This window comes from Nicotiana attenuata, unplaced genomic scaffold, assembly GCF_001879085.1.
Source record: "Nicotiana attenuata strain UT unplaced genomic scaffold, NIATTr2, whole genome shotgun sequence".
In the NCBI taxonomy this organism is placed as follows: domain Eukaryota; kingdom Viridiplantae; phylum Streptophyta; class Magnoliopsida; order Solanales; family Solanaceae; genus Nicotiana; species Nicotiana attenuata.
Genome location: NW_017671140.1, coordinates 233,291 through 256,185, shown reverse-complemented (window position 1 = coordinate 256,185; position 22,895 = coordinate 233,291). Strand labels below are relative to the sequence as shown.

The following is a 22,895-nucleotide window of genomic DNA, read 5'->3' as shown; positions in this document are numbered from 1 at the left end:
AAATAAGTTCAAGGATTACAATGTGATTTTTATAAGTATTCAACCCTTTTAAGACCACTCAATTATCAACAAAAGAAATGACTAAGACTGAGGTAAATTCTTTCACTATAAGAAATAATTTATAAAAATAAATACAATTAATATAATACACATTAGGAGTTATGATCTCTTTCCTTGTAGTACTCAACTACAAATATAATCTCATAGAGTATATCATATAGCTATGCGGCCGGATTAAAATACTAGAGTCATTTTGATAATGAATACCAGTGCATCGTCATAGCTTTAGACCATAATTACGGCTAAACAAATTGCAGTCAATAATAAATTAATTACCATGGTCTATACAACTTTGCATATGGGAAAGAAACCACTTTTGTTCTCTTTGTCAAGTTTTTTTTTTACTCTTATATATATATTGAACGGCCAAAAAAATATGTTCAAGTTTGTTGTACTATAAATATTTCTGTTCTTCAAAGTTTTGTATTTTGCAATGACATACTTCGGGTTCACATCTCAAGAAACAATAATCACATTCATATGTAAAAGCACTGCAATATCTATGGAGCCCATTCTTCTATTTTTATGAATCCATGTAAAAGTTTAAAAAAAAATTAATTAATTTAGATCTCCGTCCACAAATTCAATCAACTACAGAAGTTAGATGACCATTACAGTGAATAAAATGTGACGATGGGTCATTAAGAACAATCAGAAGCCTCAATCTCACTTATGTCACTAATGCCTTCGAGAAGATTAGTGTAACAAAAAAATATCAGCATCGTGACAAATTGGTGATACTACACCAACACCTAGTAGCAATAGCCATTTTTTGTGTAAGAGAATTCTATGGATTCATATCCTTTTTTTTTCTTCTTCAATCTTTATAATAGTCTCTAAGTTCACATAAAATCTTTAAAAGTATGTTATTGTTTAAGACTTAAGCTCTAAGCAACAAAATTCTTGATTTTATTTCTAAGGCTACATAGAGCCACACCAACACTGTTCGTTTAAGCCGAAACTATTCGACAAACAACAACAATCATTGATGGACTTGATCAAATCCACACACGGATTAAAGCAAACAACAACACCTTAATAAATTAATAAGATTCTTACAAACATCATAAACAACGGACACAAGAGTCCGATCACGATTCTCTTATTAACAGTGAATATCGTTAATATTGTCAAGTAAATTTGATCAATTATTACTGTAACATTTATTCTACGCAGATTTTCCATCCAATCTTTTCAGTCACAGTCTAAGAATCAAATAAATCTTATGCTCTGATACCAATGAATGAATAAATCGTGGAGCGAGAACAAGGAATTGTGTACCTATTTGACGCAGCGGAGATCGATGAACTCACTACCAAAAAAATTACTCCAAGTCGGACTTCGATTCACTAGGAAACGAAGTTTATTCTTCACGAACTAAATGTCTCACCATCTTTTGTGTGTATTTAGAGATAATCAGAAGAGAAGGATTTTTGGTTCAGAAGAATCAAACCGAAAGGAGTGATTTTTCTTTTCTGAACCTCTTTATATTAACCGTGATTATGGTAACCTCCTTAAAATCTATATCTTATAAATAGGTATTGGACTGGGTCTGCCCACATAAAGCGACCTAAGATCCAATATCCAACAATTACACTTTTTGACATATAATTACATGCACTTAGTGATAATCCGAATTCAAATATTAGTATTTGCATAAAAAAATTGCGGATTTCAAACTTGTGGCACTGCTTAATAATTTTTGTTCTATTAGCTTTTTGATAATTTTTCTGCAGAAAATCGTTTATATGCATAATCTACGTATCATTATTGAACTCATAAGTTAAAAAATTGACACAAGTTGACCAAAAGAGAGAGAGAGAGAGAGAGAGAGAGAGAGAGAGAGAGAGCGCATAGAATTTTTGGAAAATGACTTTGCTCCTTCCTCATGCTAGAAGAAATTAAAGAAAAAATTATTCTTGAGGAAAATATTTTTTAAAAGATTTAAATCAAATTGGAAATGTTATTCTCCATACCACTCCCTAAATATATAGAAAAGTATCGAATTTTTTAGATGAATAAGAATTTGTAGTCAATTGAACTGAAATAAAAGGAGTATAAATAAATTAGGCAAAATAGCCTCCGGGTCACTTAAACTTATACCCATTTGTCAATCCGGTAAATGAACTTATAAGTTTCCAATTTGAACACTTGTACTTGATGGAATGAATACCAATAAACACCTCCAACTGAGCGTGTTACTCAATCGATATGACCGACTAACACATCATATTCTTAACATATTATTGTTTGACATTTGACATGTGTAATTTGTAGGTCCCAATATCTTTTTAACAATTTATTAAAAAAATTAAAACCTTTTCCTTTCTTTTCTTCTTCTTCACCATGGCAGTACCAGCACTACATGTTTCATCCACCATGAACAGTGAACACAGAACACCACCCTCATCCACTCTAAAATCCCCTAAATCTGTAATGAACACCATCCTTCTTACTCTAAAACTCCCAAATGAATAAAAAAAGTAAAAAGAACACAAACAAAATCAGTAAAATCTAAAAACTCCAGACGAATCAGTAAAAAGAACTATCTTCCATTATCTTCTCCAAAATTATCTTTGAAAATTCCCAACATCCTCCAATTCTAATTCTACTTCTTCCTTTTACGTTTTCTGAACAGAAATTTTAGAGAGAGATTCAAAATCTCTGAAAACTTCGATTGAAATTTTGTTCTTTAAATTTTTTCTAACCAGCATTTTCCTCTTTGAATTGTGGTCATGTCAGGTTTGTTAAAAAGTAGTTGGGGGGGGGGGGAGTGAAATCAAAACTGTTACATTCATGCACCTCTGTATCGTGGTCTGCACGTATTTGAGCCACATTATTTAAATAGTTTGCAAATGTTCAAATGAGAAACTTGTAAGTTTAGTTACCGGACTGATAAATGGGTACAAGTTTAGGTAGCCGAGAGACCATTTTGCCAATAAATTATAAGTGTGTTGTGTTAGTGTCGCGACCTAAAATCCCTCTGAAGGAGTCGTGATGACACCTAGTCTCTAAATTAGGTAAGCCTAGCATTAACAGAAATAACATTGACATTCACTAGCTTCAGATTAGATAACTCTGAACAATTACAATTCCCAAAACCGGTAGTACAAGCCATAAGCCGTTCTAGGAGTAGTTATACATAATAAATACATCACTGTTCCAGGACAAAAAGGAACCAATGGAAATAAATACAAATGAGTGACTCCGAGGCCTGCGAACGCAGCAGCAGGTTTACCTTGAGTCACCATCGCGACGATCCACACAGCTACTATCGATCAAATACCTGGGTCTATACAAAAAAAGTACAGAAGTGTAGTATGAGCACACCACAACGGTGCCCAGTAAGTATCAAGACTAACCTCGATAGAGTAGTGACAAGGGACAGTCAAGACACCTACTGGTCCAATAAATTGAACATGATATATTAACAAACTAACAATGGTACAGACAACAAAGTAATACCAATAACGGGGAGAAATCATACTACAAACAGGAGAGACAATTAAAGGGAAACACGGAGGGTAACGTAAGATAACCAAGTAAATTAACACCAACATAGCTGGGACACAGACAAGTAAAAATGTGCTCAAATTAGGAAGGCGATGTTAACTCAATCAATTACAACATTTCTGATACACAATTCCAACCATCTCAAAACTCGATGTCTCATATCATAACCTCAATTTCCAAACCTTTAGCACACACGGCACCTTGTGCCCACATATTTCTATCTCACTTTGCACAACGTCATCCTCATGCTACTCAGTACATAGGGTCCATAACCAATGCAATTAAGATGTTCAAGGAGTCTCATTTATATATCATAACGTAAATTACAGTTTCTAAACCAATTAGGAAATCATCAAGAAAAGATGAAGTTATTTTTAAAAATCATTTGAATAAAGGTAATACCCTTTTCAAATAAAATACAACGTCGAATGAATTATTACCTTTAATATAGGATTTAATAAATTAAAATTAGTAGAAATTTCTTTTTAAGTAAAATTTGATCTCAAACGGTTAAGGAGAACTTAGTTGAGAAACTAATTGAAGTAAAATATAACAATTATTGGAATTTGAAGTATTGAAATGTGTATAATTTGAAGTATTGAAATGTGTGTGTGTGTGTATATATATATATATATATATATATATATATACGGCAAGTTCAAATTCAAAAGTCATATGAAGCAGCATAGTATAAATTCCTTTACTTTAAATCACTATGTTACTAACAACTTAGCAGGACAGGAGGAAATGATTCAACGTGATAAATTTACTTTGGAAATTGATAACTTGCAGAAATAAATACATAACTCAAGGGTCTTATCGGTATTCAGCTATAACCAATCCCTAAGTGAGAGGTAAAACTACCGAATAATTTACACAGTCAGAGAGGAGTACATAAGTACATATATTGATGCGGCGCGCATCCCGATCCCACCAATCCTCCCTTATTTCTCCGTAGCATTTACACTAAAAGCAAATAGTATATATATGTTGTGGCGTGCAAACCCGATCCCACCATATCAGTAACAACATGATCATTCACTCTTATTACTCCTTGTTGCGGCGTGCAACCCGATCCCACCAGTCCACCCTTATTACTCCTCAATATATCACCTTTATTCCTCCTATTGCAGCGTGCAACCCGATGCCACCTGTCCACCCTTGTTACTCCTTGTTGCGGCGTGCAACCCGATCCCACCAGACAATATCAATTCTCCCTTATTCCTCCTCAACATATCAACAACCAGACATAGTTTAAATCAACAACAACAATTCAACAACCAAGTACAAGAATTTCTACCACCAAGAGTATGAGTACACGGTAACAAGAGAATCACGGAAAAATCGAGAAGCACAACAACCTTTGCAAAAGCAACAAGACATGTAAGGCACGTGATAACTACATATGCAACCACAACTATTTGGACACGTAGCACATATATGCACGGGGTCGTAGAAGAATTCACAATTAAGAAATAACAAAACAATAAGGAGGACAATCACTTCAATTAAGGCAAATAAGGGCCAAGCAACAAGTAAGAGTTAGAGGAAAGCTAACAACGTCGTATAGAGCATGTAGAGGCAAAACTAGCAATTAGGAAACCCAATCACATCGGAAAACTTCCCACTTAATGAATATAAGGACCTAAGAACCCTAAAGGAAAATTTCCACAAATAAGTCTGAGCACGCACTCGTCACCTCGCATGCACGGGCTACAATCATATAGGACTCAAATCCTAAGGGAAAGTCCCTCGCACAAGGTTAGGCAAGATACTTACCTCAATCCGGCCAATTCAATATTCAAATTAGCTTTTCCTTTACCAATTCATCAACGCTCGGCTCAATCTAGCCAAAAACGACTTAAATACATCTAACAATGCAAGAGAAAATAATTTCAATTAACAAGGCTATGATTCTTATCCAATTTGCAAAAAGTAAACTCCCCGGGCCCGCACCTCGGAACCTGACAAAATTTACAAAAACCGAATACCCATTCCGATATGAGTTCACCCATACAAAAATTATCAAATTCCGATACCATTTGGTCCTTCAATCATCATTTTACATTTTCGAAAGATTTTACAACTTTTCCCCAAATTTTCCTTTAGATTCTCATAAATTTGATGTTAAATCTAAGATATAATCACAAAATATAGTTAAAAATTGATTAGAGACACTTACCCAATGATTTGGTATGAAAATCCTCTCTCAAAATCGCCTCACCTCGAAGCTAGGGTTCAAAATATGGAAAAATGAAGCTAAGATTCGGATTGCCCAGCTTTTAGCAGGCTACAAAATATCGCATTTGCGACACTGGGTTCGCAAATGCGAACTCGCAAAAGCGAAGAAATCTTCGCAAATAAGAAACCTGGATTTACCCTGTCAACATCGCAACTGCGATGAAAAACTTCGCAAATGTGAAGGGCCTTCGCAAAAGCGGCCCAACACTTCGCAAATGCGAACCTCCCCTGCCTAGATCGTTTTTCGCGTTTGCGAGACTTTTCGCAAATGCGATCCAATGTCCGCAAAAGCGGTGGTCGCAAATGCGACCCATAACTCGCAAATGCAAGATCAGACTGCAGCAAATCAGAAATTCCTTCCAAACACTCCGAAACGCGTTCGAAACTCATCCGAGCCCTCGGGGATCCAAACCAAACACCCACACAAGTCTGAACACATAACACGAACTCGCTCGCGCGATCGGAAAATCAAAATAACCTCTAGAACCACGAATCGGATGCCAAAACGCATGAAAATCATATGAACTTCAAGAACTTCTAGAATTGCAACCAAGCGTCCGAACCATATCAAATCAACTCCAAACGACACCAAATTTTGCAGGCAAGTGCCAAACGACATAACGGAGTTGTTCCAACTTTCAGAATCGCATTCCGACCTCGATAACACAAAAGTCAACTATGGGTCAAACTTCTCCATTTTCCAGACTTCAACTTTTCCAACTTTCGCCGAAATGCCTCAAATTACTCTACGGGCCTCCAAATTCGAAACCGGACGCACTCCTACGTCCAAAATCACCATACGAAGCTACTGACATCATCCAAAACTCATTCCGGAGTCGTTTACTCAAAAGTCAAATTCCGGTCAAATTCTCACCGCTTTAGCTTCCAAAACTAGATTCCTTCTTCCAATTCGACTCCGATTCATCCGGAAACAGAATCCAACCATGCACGCAAGTCGTTACACATAATATGAAGATGCTCGTGACCTCAAACTGCTGAACCGGACGCAATCGCTCAAAATGACCAGTCGGGTCGTTACAGTTAGTGAAGCAAAAGAAAGCTAGCAATTTCATAAATATAATCGACTAAAATGACAGAACTAGAGTGAAAATAAAATTTTGTCTGAATTGAGGTATAGTATGGTTATTTTACACCTAGGCTCTTAACGGTGGAGTTTGACTGACATCTGGACTATAAATTTGGGGGAAAACGATTTTCGTCAAAAGAACAGAAAAAGGGTGAAAAACCAGACCCAAAAGAGCTCACACACTGAGTTCAAAATCAAAAGAGCTAAGTCAGTAAAAATGTCTACTCTTCAACATGCAGCTTCAGGGGCTGCAGGTTTTTGCTCGAGGCAGCAAAAGCCACAACCCGATCTCCCAAAGCAGCATCTTCTTCTGTTTCCAAGAATAAGGCTGCTGCTACAACCTCGAAATCGTCGACCTCAGCAGGGAAGCAGGGTCGTTCTCCTTCAGCTCGACCCACTGGTATTTTAAAGGTAACCCCTGTTTCTCCCACACTTCATAGCTTTCTTGGAGTTTCTGAGACTTCTCGGGGCGATGCTGTCAAGAAAATCTGGGATTACATCAAACTCCACAATCTTCAGGTACCCTTTTTTCTCTAGATATACTATTTGAGTATATTTACTCTTCGATTAACTCTAGAATTTTATATGGCGTTGTTTGACTAGACATATATTTTAGGAAAAGAAATTTTTTTTTTTTTTTTTTTACACATGGGTGAAATATATATAGTACTACTAGTATAATTTCTCAAAAGTACCAGTGGTGCTCGACATGCTATGCCAATTCCTGTAAGACAAGCTGTTAAGGTTAGTGAGAAGGTTAAGATTAAAGAGTTTCCAAATGTAGTAAGGTGTCTATCTTTTCGGAGCAGCTCAACGACGAAGAAGTGTCATATTAAATAGAAATGATATGTACTAGTGTTACTCCCTGGGGGTATTGCAGTAATAATATTGCTGGTGTTGGAGCTAAAAGGTTGCTGTTTGGCCTCAAGAATGCTCCGTTTGATATTACATTTTGGCACTCTTTTAGTTCCTCTAAGGATTTCAAATCTGTTGAATTTTGTGCTTTCTCCGGTATGAAATGTGTGCATGCTGAGCCTCTAGGTTTATGATATCCTAACCTATTTGAACTTGAACCATCAAAAGTACCTTTGGTTGTGCCCAGAAGGCAGTTTATTTCCCTTGGTAGCACTTAGGCATTGGAATAGTCTGAAGTAATATGACTTGCAAAGCAAGGTTGAGCAGCTGACTGTCATCACAGATAGAAATAAAACTATAGCTGTGAATATGCTGGTGAATGTATGACAATATTAAGCAGGGGCGAATTCGTAAGGGAGATTATGGGGCACGTGAACCCATGGTCTCTCCGCAAAATTAAATATTTTATGTACATATTCTTTAAAATTGATATAATATTAACTTTGGCAACCATGCTCCAAGAAGGCTGAATGATGTACTTGGTTGAAGGTTGAGTTATTTACCAATAGGAATAGGGATCAATTTCCATATAATATATTTTTTCCTCCTTTTTATAGTAGTGAACCCATGTACTAAAAATCCTAGATGCGCCTCTGATATTAAGACATGAAAACTCCAGGTCTCTGTTTCCTGTCATAAATTAGTTCAAGCCTGCTAGGCTGAAGAGGAAACAAACCTGTTTAAGGAACAAAATAGATACTGAGTTGTGCCAAGTCTCCCATTGTTTTTGTTAACTGGCTCAGAACATTTTTTGTCAGCCTTTCCCGGCCCATTATGAGAAATTCATTATCTACGGACTCATTGTTCTTTATTGCTGTTGATCTCATTATCTCCTGTCAACATCACCTGGTTTAAATCTTCTTCTCTATCAATCGTGCTAGTTTAAACATTTCTTTATCCCCTTCTCGTGTTCCTAGCTTTTGATACATGGCATCTAGGGCTTCCCCTCCAGCTTTACTAATAGCCTTCTTAGCTTCGCTCATAGCTCTCTTATACTCTTTAACTTTTTTTCTGTAGTGAGAGTGCTAAAATAGGACTACTCTTTTTCTTTTCTTTGATAAGTGAATGGGAGATAAAGTCGCTACCTAGCAAATGCTTTAGATGACTCCATCCAAACCAGTTACAGAACTAATATTGAAAATATGCATCTTTTGCCTTTGCCAGATGTCTATTCTATTGCTATGTGCATAATAAAGGGAAATAATGCTTAGAGTTCTCCGGAGGTTAATTGCTGATTGCTGATTGCTTTTCCCCATTGGAATAATATTTCTTCTGTCTTTATTTGACAAATAGCAAAGCATTTCTTGCTTTTAGAGCTGTAGTACACATAGTACACAGACTCGTAGTATCATCTCTCGAAAATTCTCAATTTTCCTCTGCCTGCAGGACCCCATGAATAAGAGGGAAATCAATTGCGATCACAAGCTCAAAACACTATTTGGAGGGAAGGACAAAGTGGGGTTTCTAGAGATTTCCAGGTTGCTGTCTGCTCATTTCGTGAAGCCTAACTGAAGTAGTCGTGAAATCATCCATGCTTGACTCTTGATATTGTACATAAACTACTTTGCCTTTTGACATTAAACTCTGATTTGCAACTTGTGTGCTTAGTTTGCTAGATGGACATCTTGTAAAAAGTAAAGTAGGAAGAAGCAGAAAGAGTAGCGGCTCATAAACAATGTATGTTCATTTCTTACTTCAGTGAAATGTAATGAATGTTTTTCCTGTATCTTCCATTGCATACATAAGTGACAGTTAATGAAACATGATAACAAAGAATTTTCAACAGCTCATAGAAAGTTATGACTTTCGTCAATCTTACTGCTGATTAAGATTGGAAAGCATAATAACAAGCAATCAAGCATAGGGGTAATTCATAACAGCCTTTAGGAAGATCTCATTAATTGGCTCACAATGTGATTACGAACGATACTCTCCATTTGCCACAAATAATGCATTTTGTGAACAATGTTATCCATTTGTCACAAACAATAGGGTAAATTTGCTGTATATTTACCATGAACTTTACAGTCAGACAAGCAGGTGTCGGATCCATTGTTCGACAACAGCAGGAGAACCATACCATGGTCTAGTAGCATCATCAGAACCAACAGGGGAATGGTAAACTCCATCCAGAGTGATATTAAGTGCACCTTTCAGATGAGCTGAAACTTCTGGTACAACTCCATCACCCCAGACATCTGCCTGGCCGCAAACCTGACAGATTACCAGATTGTTAGATTACTTAGATAGCAGATACTATGTGCTCGTGTATTACTGAAACTAAATAAAATATAGACTGGTAAATTGAGCAATATTGAACTCAAGGGCGCTTGTGTGGTATAAACCTGCTTGTAGCCTTGACCAACAAACCGTGCACGGAAAGTGGAAGCTGTTTCTGGATTTGTGTTGCTTACAGCAGCAACCTCTGACGTTGGCTGGTCAACACTAGCTTCCAAATCAGAACTGTATGTTGAACTTGAACCAAGGAAACGAGACCCTTGAATATACCTATACAAGTGAATCCATTAAAGTTTTACTCAGCAAGGCTCTAAGGTAAGAAATAATTCCTAATCCCAGAAGATACGAAAAACGCTAGGGAATTTCATCCCATCTGTCTAAACTTTGCTAGCGAATATCTGCGCTGATAGGATTTAGCATGTATCGAATAGTTAAGGTGCATGCAAACTAGTACGGCCACCAACCGTTATAAAAAAGTTAAGAAATAATTCCTTAGACAACATCCATGTTTTATTTTAATATTTTTTCTAATACACATGAAAAATTGTAGATAGTTTTAGCTTCTTGAGAATTATATCCGACCTTGTTCAGTACAATTTAAGTGCAGTCTATATGTCAATAAGCAAACCAAGCAGGAAGCAACCCTCAAGCAAGGTAGTACTCATTCCCACGGTTTTTGGGTGCTTCATTGTTAAAATGCATGCGCAACTGGGCAATGTTATATTACTTCATCTCTTTATTGTTGTGTGCTGACACTCTTTGCAGATTATACAGAGCACAGACTCAGTCAACTCCTTCAACAGGCTAATCCTACAGCTTCAAAAAGAAGACTGCAACACCTAATCAGCATTTGGATAGGAGCTTCCACAAATTCTTCTGTAATCAAGTGTGTACTTTGGTTGTAATGCTGTAGCCTGTAGGAAGACAGTTTCTGCTAGTAAATGCTCCCTAGTCGCTATTATACCATAATATGTCGCATTTTATTAGATTTTGCAGCATTGAAATCTATGCAGTATATACTATATACCCTCCCAGATGGGATTGTTCCGCTGTTGTTAGAGAACATGAGCTGAACAAATTAAAGGAAACCCTTTCCAAAATCAAGCTAAAAGGTGAGTTCTATCTATTTGCAAAGCACAACTGTAATGAGTGAAGAAACTTTAATACATCCTATCTATAAAAAAAAACTTTAATATATCCCTTTTTTGGATAATTAGAAACTTCAATACATCATTATTTACTGCCGTAATTACTATTGCAAATAAAGCAGACAGTTAAGTTTGTTCAACAATCCCTTTCACTATCATTGGTCATTAAAAGAACTAAATGAAGTAAATGCGTCATTGCAGTGAAAACATCATTCACAAGAAGTACCAGAAATCAAGCACATGAACAGAACACCAAAATTTGATATTACCTCCCTGCTATACATACATATCTAAGTTGTGGAGAATAGACAGCTTTTGCACAATGTTCTTCAACGTAATACAAGAGGCCTCTTGTTTGGTCAATTACTCCTGGCAAACCTTTAGGTGGTGGCCTAATGAAACCAAATAATACCAGTGTTAGACTTATGCAGAACAATCTCCCTAAGATATTCCATCTATTAAATCTAGTAGTAATAGTTGCATAGATATGATGAATGAATGAATTTATACATACAGATGGGGGGTTCCTAGAGTCAGTAACAAGGAAACATCTGAGAAGCCAAATTCCTGCAAATAGACACGTGCGAGCCATCCTCCAGCTGAATGCCCAATAAAAGATAAAGTTCCATTCCCACCTACAACAAATGTAGCCTGATTATGGGACTGCAGCATGTCCTGTTAAGTAAAGAGGGTTGTGTAGGTCAATCAAGGATTGGTGGTCATATGTATAGAATGTGTAAAATAAATCGCCAACAACTATTATAGCTATAGGAAGTGCATAGAAAGCTGGAGTTTTATCCTAGGAAAATGAAGTAGAGAAAAGTAAGGACGTGGCAATAAGGTTAACCAAAATCAAGTATTTTCTTGGGGTGAAGTATGTTTGGACTTGCGGCGACCTTGAATGTGCAGATAGGACAGAGAATAGTGCCTAATGTTCAATGTCAGAATGCGCAAATTTGGTCTAAATCAGTGATCAAGTCGGAGAATACATTCATCTAAACAAGCTGGAATGCCAGAATACATATCATGTTTGTATTGAGAGATGTACTATATACTACATAAATGAAATAACAAGACCATAACCAGTCTACAAGTAAGTTTAAGTTAATGATTATTAATTGCAGTTACAGATCCAGCATATAGAAAGAGACAGTAAAATGACTTATCGTGACCATATACACATGTTATTAGATTGTGTGAAAATGTGTAGCCTAACAAGCAGGCACAACAAGGAATTGAAGATTTACTTGGACTACAATGTACATGATGCTAGGGGTCAACACTTTGCAAGCAAGAAGGTCTGTCAAGGCATTTGAAAGGAAAGTAGACCAAATGTGAAAATAGATAAGGAAAAGAACAGAAGGAAAGCGAATTAAATGAAGAACCTTGAGCCAATTCTTTTGCTTCACTGACTGCTTCATCAATTCTTTTGAGGTACCTGGCCAAATTTTTTCCTTAATGTATAAGAGAATATGGCTTGATAGCTGCTAAGCATAAAAATTTGTAAGGATTATTACCAATCAAGCACCGGACGAGGACGAAGAGTGCCACGCCAATAATTTGAGTCCAATAAACCAGCAGCATTCCTCAGCCAATCAATTCTTGAAACTTTTGCTATTGCTGTTGGTACTCCATACTCTTTCAATATAAGAGCCAACTTCTCATAGTCATTTGAGTTGTTCCCTAAACCCTGAAGAAGATAACAAATGATATACCCAATTATCAGTTACCGCAAAAGGTATCTCCTTACCCATGGCTCAAGTCTGAATAATACTCTACAACCTGTCCCTCCCCAGGGGCGAAGCTACACTTGACCACCCTTCGTCAGAAAATTATACTGCTCTATAGGTAAAATATTAGGTTTTAAATGTATATAACATATGTTGAACACCCTTTGTTTTTTTTTTTTTAATGTCTTTCAAGTTTGAACACCTAGAGAAAATTCCTGGCTCGCCACTGCTCCTCACATTAAAGGAATAAAAAGAATCCGAGAAGGCTGATATAGCACAAATTCAACATAGTAACAAATAGATAGTCAATATAATTGATTAGATTTACACAGTTAAAGACCAAGCTTTTACTCAAAATTTGGAGTTCCTGTAACTTTGGAACTCAATTTTCCAAGAAACTGGGATAATAGCAACAACATTGGATTCCTAGGGAGGAAATAAAATATACAGACAAAAAGGGTGAGAATGAGAATGTAGAAAGGGATGCAAACCGGAAGAATAACAGCAGGGCGAATGGGGGAAGAAGTGGTTGTTGTTGGCAAGTCAGTAGCTTGAGAAATAGCAGAACAGCGTTTTGGAGTAGCATTAATGAATGTGTACGGTGAAATGGAAGATGACCATGTTACAGCCATAGCCATCTTCCCCCACTTGGCTTCTTCAGCCCACAAACGTTTTAACCGCTTTATTTGTGCAGTTTTGTGGTCCTCATTTTCCCACGGTTGTTTCTTGCTTCAAACTTGATAGGCCTGTGAGTCTGCTATATTATACTACTACTTCAATTATACTTTTATATCTGAGTTTAACTTTGTGCACACAGAAGAAGATGACACCATCAAATTAAACTGACACTTAACAACATAGAGTAATTGTGTATTGTCATTGTCAGCCTAATTTTCTAATTTAGACAATAAAGTAAATGATGTAACTTTTTTATATACTACTATTGTATAAAACATCATGAACTCTAAAGTATGTAAGTTAAATTCAAAATAAAGAAACCAAAGTTTGACGTTAGCTATTCGAGAAAATGACGAATGATGGTCCCTTATGTTTTTGAGATAGGTTCAAAATAGACTCTTAAATATTATTTGAGTAATTCTGGTCTTTAAATTTGTCAAAAGTATATATTCTTTTCTCCTTTAAATATTTAACAACTCTTTCCGTTAGATTTAATAAAGGAGATTTTGGAAAAAAAGATTAATGTGAACTCACAATTGAAAGTGTAGTTTTTGCTATTTTTTTTTTTATTTCTTTTTTTATGTCTGGTGTAGTTCTTAAGTGCACTTTCTGCTATTTTTGGTCCATTTTCAATGTTTTATGTAGTTTTTGCTGTTACAAATTTTGGGATTTGACAGAATTTTCTCGATTTTCTGGTTAATTTTATAACAGTCCCATTAAATATAACATTAGAATTTAGACATAACCAAAAGTGCTCACTTTTCTCAAACTTAAAGGACTGAAACTGTTGAAAATATATTTAAGGTAGTTTTTTGAATCTACTCCAAACATAAGGGACTCTTTTGTCATTTTCTCTTATTTTCCGGGAAGAATACAAACCCACTTTATACCCGACCCATTAATCTGTGGAGCGGAACAAGTTTCCCTCAATATTCTTTGTTTAGGCGGTACCAAAATTCTCAATTTTCTTCCTGCTTTTCTGGCTTCATTGATTCTTCATTTTTTCTATTAAAAAAGGCGTCGGTTTTTAGGCTTTTTTACTTCATTTTTTTTATCAGTCATGGCGACGTTGGTACGATCAGTTGCCCGTAGTTTGAGGAGAAAGAACTTGTCCTCAATGTATTGCCCCACCTCCACATTGCACTCTCACGCCACCAGTTTTGGTCAGTTTTATCCTTATTCTCTTGCATATAGAATTCAATTTTTTTGTTCAATTCTCATATATACTATTGTTTATTTACTGTTAATGATGATGATTTGGGTTGAGCTAAATGTAAGGAATGATGATTCATATCACCCAACCCATCTTGTTCGAAACTGAGGCGTGTAGTTGTTGTTGTTGTATTGTTTATTTACTGTTGAATTTTGTGTATGCATATTTACATCTTCTATAATTTCTGTGGTTGTATGTGGGTGCATTATAAGGAGTATTCTTATTTTCAAATGAATGTTACTGCGCAACTTGCTTATGCTTTCATCTAACTATGGAATCAAGACCCATATGAACTAGTGTTGGTGGGTTTTTATTGAGAAGGCGACTTTTTAGCCATAATGGTTTTTGAACTTAGAAGAAGAGAACATTTTTGGATGTATTGTTTTTGAGCATAGACAAAGCATTCTCTTTTCTTTGGTTTTTCTTTTTCAACCTTTTGGGTGGGAAACATGAGTTTTTGCAGCTTTCTGCTGTTTGAGCTAGCCATTTCTTGAAGTTGATGACTAATATCTTTGGTAAACCGCTTATTTTATCACTTTTGGGAAGCACATGTAAACGGTAAAAAATATTTGGATGATTCTTGCATTATAGGATGACCAAAATTTAGCATTTTTTAAACCATGATTAGCGAATAGATCATCAAACTTTCAAGACACAAGGCAGAAATACAAGATAAAATTAAAAGAAATAGGAATGGAAGAAGGTTAACCTCCTTCCTGCTACCCCTTAAGGAGATATTGCTAAACAGAGAGATTGATGACTGTGCGGAAGGTGGTCTGTTCTCCTCCCCGTGTCCCTACTAAAGGTGAAGGGGTTATCAGGTAATGGGGTTCTGTTGCATAAATAAATTTCCCAATCTTTCCATTGGTTGGTTGAAACAATCCCATGCCGGCATTACTTTGTTTGAGATTTATATTTGTGTTTATGGTATAGTTAGGAATCTCAAGGTTTGCGTTCCAGGTTTTAAGGAAGTACCAGAAGAAGAAAAGAGCAAGATGGTTGGGAATGTCTTTACCAGTGTTGCTTCAAACTATGATCTCATGAATGATCTAATGAGTTGTGGACTGCATCGTTTGTGGAAGGACAGGTTAGATCCCCACCCCGAAGACAGGAAAAGTATCAGATTTGAAATGGAAACATTTCCTGATTATATCTTTGTTTCCTTTGTTCTTTGTTTCTTGCCAGATTGGTTTCGAAGTTGAATCCATTTCCGGGAATGAAGCATCTTGATGTGGCTGGTGGAACAGGTGATGCTTTTGGTGTTGAACATTGATCTGTGCTATGTGATTATGTAAAGCTTGGATTTAAAAGAATGAAAGCACCATTGATTGGTGATACTAGTGAACAAAAATGCTTTTAGCAGATCAGGAGAGGGTAGAAGTAAAAAAGTTTGTCTTTGAAAATTTCTATTTTAATTTCAAATGGAGGAGCGTTGCAAAAAGATCTCCATTTTATTTGCACCTTCGTCAGCTAACTATCTAGCTAGAATTTCTTGTCTTTATGGAGGTAAAGAACAGAATTATAAACTTTGAACCCTGGAGCTGTCTGTCCATGTTTTCCGTTGTTTCAACCTGAATTAAGTACTTGGTCCAATACTTCTATAAGTCTTTCTTTTATGTATTTTCTTTTTTTAGAAATCTTTTTCGATCTATGTCTCTCGAGATCCGTGTAGACTTAGAGAAAGATAGGGCATAGTGAAGGAAAAAGATCTATATAAGCGAGGCCTATTAGTTGAGAATATGTTTTAGTTATGTTAGGACTTTTACTTTACGTCTTATGCTTTTGTAGGAGTGGTTTAGCCTTTCGGAGATTTATATGTTAGTCGAAATATAAAGAACTTTTATTATTACTATTATTATTATTATAATTTTTCTGTGTAATACTGGCATGAGATGAATTTATAAAGTAATATGGTCAGCGAGAATTCATATAGCCGACCACAACTTGTTCGGGATTGAGGCTTAGTTGTTGTTGTCGTTGTTGTTTTACATCTATGTTGTCTCTAGTATCCTTTTTTTTTGGGGGGAGGGGGGAGGGGGGGGGTGTGGTGTTTAAGGGGAGGGAGAGATAAGTCTTAATAAGCAATCAAAGCCAAACGATCCATTTTTTTTTGAACTTTGTTATCGATGACTGAACTTGTGATTGGCTGAATTACATTCATTTGCATCTGCAGTGAATTACGTAAATACCCACTGGCATGCTCAATTATTTGGGTTGGTTTTAGCTTGGATGTTTAGGTGATGGGATTTAGCATTTTATGGTTCATTCTCCCGTATGGTCTTATCCCACTTGTCTTGGACACAACGTATAAATTCTGTTGCCTGTTTTTCTTTCAGTATGTTCTCTTCATGTATTGATAAATTATGCATGTATTTCTACCTATCCACTTGAGTGAAAAACTTTCCTTATTTTACAGGGGATGTTGCTTTCAGGATCCTTGAAAATATTAAAAATGTCAAACGCAGAGCTATGCAAGATGCTCTTGATGATGACCTGATTGAAGATACTAGAATTTATGTGTGTGACATCAATGCAAACATGTTGGGAGTTGGTAAGAAGAGGGCCGAAGAGAGAGGTAAAAGCCTTTATTTTTGCTTTATCTTTTTTGCACTCCATGGATAGTTGGATCTCAATTTGGGGTTTCTAGTAGAGAAAGTTTAAGTGAATTCTATTGTTAGACCTCGTTTTTATCATTTTTCTAACATATGCAGGTTTTGGACGGGAGAAGTCTCTCGTTTGGGTGGAGGGAGATGCAGAAGCCTTGAGCTTCGAAGACAACTCAATGGATGGTTACACGATTGCTTTTGGTATCCGGAATGTTACACACATAGAGAAAGTTCTTGCAGAAGCATATAGGTAATTTCACTGAGATATTTATTTCTTTTATGTGGTTGAAAGGATTGAAATAGGGATAACTTGGTTGATTTATAGGATCGAATGAGTGTTCATGAGTTTTTGATATTTATCATTATGAGTTTAGAATGTTTATCTGGATTATCTTCTTTTCTTCTTAAAAGTGTATAGAACGGGATGGCCCCCAGGGCTTAGTTCAAGTGGCAAAGGTTGAGGGATTTGTGACTTAGTCCGTTGTTCGAGCCTGGAGCCATGAGAACTAAGCCTGGTATTTAAGTGGAGTAGGATAGAGGGGCGGGCCCATTATCCCCGAGTTTCGAAGGCTGCGGTTGTCCTAAGGGTTGGTCTAGACAGAAGTCTGTTTCATAAAGAAGTGTATAGAACGGAATGTCATTCAGGATTCATAGAGTCGATGCTAATCTTGTTAAGGTTGTAGCATAGTTCACTGGTTGAGTGATAGTATTTTATTATGTGCCAGTGAAAGATGCTAGCTACTTCTAAATAATCTAACATAGTATCACTAATACCCGCTTTGACAATATGGAAGAAAAGAAATGAGGGCCTTAGAAGGGGTGAAGAACTCTTCTATACAAATTGTCCCTTTATCTTACTAATAATTCATGAAGCCGGAGGAGATTTCTGTTGGCTCCTTTTGTTCGAAAAGCTAAAGGTCTATTTGAAGATTAAAGATGTCAGAGTGTTAAATTAGTTAAGTTATTACATGCCCACTTTAGACAAATATCACAGGTGTATTGCATCTAGCACATACAAAGAGTTGTTCTTGTATTCATGTCACAAGTTCATCAATGCATCTTCTTTGCTTCTCTTATTTTTCTTACATGTTATCAGAACTTCTACCATTTTGGTAGGCTTATGCAACTTTCACCTTCCGGCACATGGCCTTATGCTGCTTGTGCAACCAAAGTTTCGTTTCTTTCCAATGACCGCTTGGGTGGCAAGCATCTCTTTCCTTCAACCATTCTTGTGGTACCGTGTCTCTTCTGACAATCGCTACAAAGGCATTGTGCCTCTTCGCGGTGACCCGTTTTGGCGGTACTGTGGCAACCGCTTTGATGGTCCATGCATCTTTCTGGAAACTGCTCTGATGTCATGGTGCTTCTTTTTGGAGATCGTTCCAGTAGCGTTCTTTCTGATAACCTATCTAATGGCACGGCGCCTCTTTGCTAGCAACTAAGTTGCTCGGACACGGGTACGGGTGTCCGACACAGGTACGGATCTAGAGGTAGGATCCTTCGAGATGTAAGTTCTAATCGGGGGTACGGATCCTAGTACGGATACGGGTGCGGGGATCTGGATAAAAATAATTCAAAAAATAAAAATATAGAAAATATCTCTAAATTATGAGAAATTATGTGAAATACTAAAGTATAGATTGTAAAGTGTGGATTTCTTTTTTATTCTCAAGTCGTAGATAAGTAAAAGATTTCTTAGATATGTATGCTATTTTCTTCAACATTACCCTAATTATTAGGATTCTAATTTCGGGAACCAAATTGTATCTCGTCTCGAATTTTCAGAGCGTCGTGGTCAAAGTATCCGAAATTGTTTGACCAGATCCGGTACGGATCCCATACCCACACCCATTCTAGTGTCGTGTCGGCACGGGTACGGCACCTAAACTGCCATGTCGGAGCAACTTAGGCTAGCTGCCCCTCGGCTCTTTCTGGTGACACTCCAGTGGCACTGTATTTCTTTCATGTAATTATTCTAGTGGCACCATTCTTTTTGGTGACTGCTCCCACAGCAGTGCACCCTTTCCATCCATCGTTCTGGCAATAACTTTTACGGTGAGATTCCAGTGGCTGGAGATTTTTCGGCGTCTTTCCATCAACATTTTCTGGTGATGTTTACTTTTTATTTCTCAAAATAAACAAGTTTTAGTTGGTTTTTCCACTTCAAGTTTGTGGGAGCATGTTATAATGTTAGGCATTTGAATTCTTAAGTTAGATCGTTTCTCGCTAATTGGACAAATATCATGGTGTATTGTGCCTAACACATCTTAAATTCTTAAATTGTTCCATATGGGATAACAGGGGTATATTGTTCTAACACTTATAAATAGGCGTGCCTTGAAAAGAACTGGAATAAACCAAATTCTGTTAGAGTCAGATCAGGTTAAAAGATATGGTAAATGTTGTCTCCTCCAGCTTATATCAGTTTATGGTGGTATAAAAAGGTGGAGGCAGTATGTTTCCCCTGAGCAGTTAATATAGGGGCTTTAATAAAGTTCAGATTTCAAGTCTAGAAATTTTTCCCCTTTTGCGTTGGAGCTCACAGGACCTTGATAGGTACAGTAATTTGTAATGTTGCTATATGGTAGTGATTTTTTTTAATTCCACTTTGGCCCCCCTTTGGTGAGTCGAACCCACGGCCCTGGGGTTGTAGGTGGGGGGGGGGGGGTGTTGACCATCTGAGGAACCCCCTCTTGTCATGTGGTAGTCGTTGTTGTTGATATGCTCTTCGATAATTTGATACCATCTAATGTTAGAGCAAGTATCAAGGAGCTAAATTTTTCCTTTTTACCATCTCTTAGAGTACTGATGCATAGGATTTGAAATGTTAACCCATGTGAGTGCTTGGTTTATATGGTTGGTTGCTGCGATCAAAATACCTTTATTTCATGTCTCAAGAACCCATCAGGTGGCTAATATGTTAAACTTGATGGTTTTGACTTATTTGTCAGGGTGCTTAAAAGGGGAGGAAGGTTTCTTTGCCTTGAACTAAGCCATGTCGATATCCCAGTTTATAAGAACTTGTAAGTTTTTTCTTGTCATAGCTTGGATGGCATATATTTCTTCAGTTATTTATAATCACCATGCAATTGTACAGCACATCAATAAGAGGTCCATGAGTATTTTTAACCTACTCAGTTAAATTTCAGCTTTTATCCCCTTTTCGCCTTCTTTGTTTGGATAAGTAGTGGCTGTGCTCCAAAGATTATCACTTTTAATGGTGTCGTCCAAGACACCTTAGTGGGATTTTTTGTTTGCGAAATTGTTCGCCAAATATTAACAAATTACGGGGGAATTAGGGAAAAGAAAATAAAATGTTTTCCCTCAGGCCTATTTTGAAGTTTATATAGATATATACTCTGAATTGCTTTTTAATGGCTGCTTCATGTACAAGAACCTCAGCAGCGTGGAACCTCCTGTTGAAACTTAGACAATCAATAAAATTCTCTTGCTCAACTGAAACTGAAGCCTTCATATTCGCTGCTTGTGATATTTCATTTTGAAGTCGAAATATTTAATCCTTGCTCATTAGATCAATATTTAGACAATGTGATTAGCAACAGTTCTTATCTCTGTCATTTGATGAAAAATCAGGTTGTGCATTGGCAATTAACATTGTTTGTACCATGCAAGCTTACTTCCATAGTATGCTGGTTTTCCTTCATTCCTTGGGCTTGGTGAATTGAAATTTGAGATTGTGAGTTCGTTATGTATGATAGCATTTGTACGAGTTTTTTCTTCAGGTTTCAAATTTGCATGCTCTTTATTTTCTTCAGGTATGATGCCTACTCATTCTCGGTCATCCCAGCAGTTGGTGAGCTAGTAACAGGTGACCGAGAGTCTTACCAGTACTTGGTTGAGAGCATCCGCCGATTCCCTCCACAGGTATTACGTGTGGAAGTTTCTTTCATTTGTTGCAACATCAGATAATTTGTTGACAGTAATTGCACCCTGGTCTACCCCGGCTATGCCTGGCCACTACCTGGGGATTGCCATATCTCTCGCCGGTTTGAGATGAGTATCTTGTGCTTGTTAGTGTACTTTATCTTCCAGTACAGTGAAACTGTAATTCTTGTGATCATTGATGGATGCCTTTCCTTAAAAAGTTATTTTTCTTAAAAGATGCTTTGCTATAAAGTGATAAGGCCTGTTCAGCACTTCCACCTATCAAATTGCAGGTGGAACAATAAAGTGGACAGAAAGAAAGGAAAATAGACCATCTTTAATTTTGGTAATGCCTAAGAAGGCCTCAGACAAAAATGAAGTGAACTGCAAATATTGGAATCAGAACACAAGTTTGAGGCCTCCTTGGGCATTACCAAAATTTCATTAAAGATGGTTTATTTTTCCTTAAATTCTGTCCTCTTTTGGACACAGAAAGTAAATGAAACGCTTTGCTCATAGCCTTACCCCTCCCTTTTCTCTTTTCCTTGTCCTTCCTCAAACCCAATCCAATAGCTAAAAACGAATGCAAAACTCTAACTACATTTACACATTGTAACCGAATTCATCCACTCCTGTGAGAGAAAATTTAGGAACATTACCAGAGATTCACCTACAATCTGTGCAAGTGCTTCAGTTTTTTCACTACCTTTTGCTTTTAATGTATGCAGGAGGTGTTTGCCAAAATGATTGCGGAAGCTGGATTTCAAAAGGTAGAATACGAGAACCTTGTTGGTGGAGTTGTGGCAATTCATTCAGGGTTCAAGTTTTAGAGTCGTTCTCAAATTTAACGTGGGACCGGTTTTGACCTTCATGGTACCTGGAAGATCTCACGAAAAAATAGTTTAAGATTCACGGTTTGATAGGTCCTTAGCCAAATAGATGCAAATGGACAAAGACGGAATTCAGCGTATTCTAATATGTTTCTGGGAATGGATATGCTTTTGGGAGCAGCATGGCCTTTCTGGTGAACTGTTTCAAAGAATATAGTAGCTTACAACAATATTACGTAATTTATAAGTTTGTGACTTCATAGGAGTAATTTTCTTCTGCTTGAAACTAGCTTCATCAAGTAGATCTGAAGCTCAGTTTGAATAAGTTAGTTGGCTATTAAAGTCAACAATGCATGGTGTTGTAGCTTGATTAGTTAAACATCAACACAATTTGTAGTTTAATTCACAATGAAGATTGAAGAATATACTATGGAGTTGCTTCCTCGTAAACTATATTCTTACAACTTGTTTGGATGCTTGTTACCTATTTTTATTGTATACTATTGTTAATTTAGATAAAATGTTTGTTTTGATTATTACTTAAATTTAATTGTATCGTATCGTTAAATTCGTCGTTATGTGAGGACCGATTTGGTGTGGTTGCGTCGTTATTTTTTTTTCTATCTTTCCTCCCCTTATTATTAAATAATTCTATTTTGTCATTTACCCTGTATTTTTATATAGCAATTCTACCTCGTATCTTATTTTTTCTTTGTGATTTTGCAAGTTTATTTTTTATATTGTTAGTGGT

General features: G+C 36.7%; 3 protein-coding genes across 3 annotated transcripts; 2 read left to right on the top strand and 1 right to left on the bottom strand.

Moving 5' to 3' along the window:
* Positions 1-5,899: 5,899 nt before the first annotated feature.
* LOC109206197 (upstream activation factor subunit spp27-like) lies at positions 5,900-9,540 on the top strand. Its single transcript, XM_019368995.1, has 3 exons — positions 5,900-5,955; positions 7,141-7,420; positions 9,131-9,540. Exons 1-3 carry the CDS (start codon positions 5,900-5,902, stop codon positions 9,326-9,328), a joined length of 534 nt encoding a protein of 177 aa, XP_019224540.1. The 3' UTR covers positions 9,329-9,540.
* LOC109206206 lies at positions 9,521-13,698 on the bottom strand. Its single transcript, XM_019369003.1, has 7 exons — positions 13,424-13,698; positions 12,720-12,892; positions 12,588-12,640; positions 11,717-11,837; positions 11,472-11,594; positions 10,162-10,324; positions 9,521-10,030 (listed from the first exon to the last, which is right to left on the bottom strand). The coding sequence occupies exons 1-7, from the start codon at positions 13,568-13,570 to the stop codon at positions 9,845-9,847; spliced, it is 966 nt and encodes a 321-aa protein (XP_019224548.1). The 5' UTR covers positions 13,571-13,698; the 3' UTR covers positions 9,521-9,844.
* Positions 13,699-14,525: 827 nt separating this feature from the next.
* On the top strand, positions 14,526-22,629 carry LOC109206205 (2-methoxy-6-polyprenyl-1,4-benzoquinol methylase, mitochondrial). Its single transcript, XM_019369001.1, has 8 exons — positions 14,526-14,773; positions 15,784-15,910; positions 16,009-16,070; positions 17,240-17,398; positions 17,535-17,679; positions 20,381-20,452; positions 21,206-21,314; positions 22,043-22,629. Exons 1-8 carry the CDS (start codon positions 14,671-14,673, stop codon positions 22,142-22,144), a joined length of 879 nt encoding a protein of 292 aa, XP_019224546.1. The 5' UTR covers positions 14,526-14,670; the 3' UTR covers positions 22,145-22,629.
* Positions 22,630-22,895: the final 266 nt, after the last annotated feature.

Excerpts from the sequence above, each read along its gene's own strand:
- LOC109206197 (XM_019368995.1), top strand. The coding sequence starts at position 5,900 with ATGCGAACTCGCAAAAGCGAAGAAATCTTCGCAAATAAGAAACCTGGA. Across the intron at positions 5,956-7,140 it reads AAGAAACCTGGATTTACCCT|CTTCAGGGGCTGCAGGTTTT; the intron begins GTCAACATCGCA and ends TTCAACATGCAG. Across the intron at positions 7,421-9,130 it reads TCAAACTCCACAATCTTCAG|AGCTGTAGTACACATAGTAC; the intron begins GTACCCTTTTTT and ends TCTTGCTTTTAG.
- LOC109206206 (XM_019369003.1), bottom strand. The coding sequence starts at position 13,570 with ATGGCTATGGCTGTAACATGGTCATCTTCCATTTCACCGTACACATTC. Across the intron at positions 12,893-13,423 it reads GCCCTGCTGTTATTCTTCCG|GGTTTAGGGAACAACTCAAA; the intron begins GTTTGCATCCCT and ends TATCTTCTTCAG. Across the intron at positions 10,031-10,161 it reads TTGGTCAAGGCTACAAGCAG|GTTTGCGGCCAGGCAGATGT; the intron begins GTTTATACCACA and ends GTAATCTGTCAG.
- LOC109206205 (XM_019369001.1), top strand. The coding sequence starts at position 14,671 with ATGGCGACGTTGGTACGATCAGTTGCCCGTAGTTTGAGGAGAAAGAAC. Across the intron at positions 16,071-17,239 it reads TGATGTGGCTGGTGGAACAG|GGGATGTTGCTTTCAGGATC; the intron begins GTGATGCTTTTG and ends CTTATTTTACAG. Across the intron at positions 20,453-21,205 it reads ATCCCAGTTTATAAGAACTT|GTATGATGCCTACTCATTCT; the intron begins GTAAGTTTTTTC and ends TATTTTCTTCAG.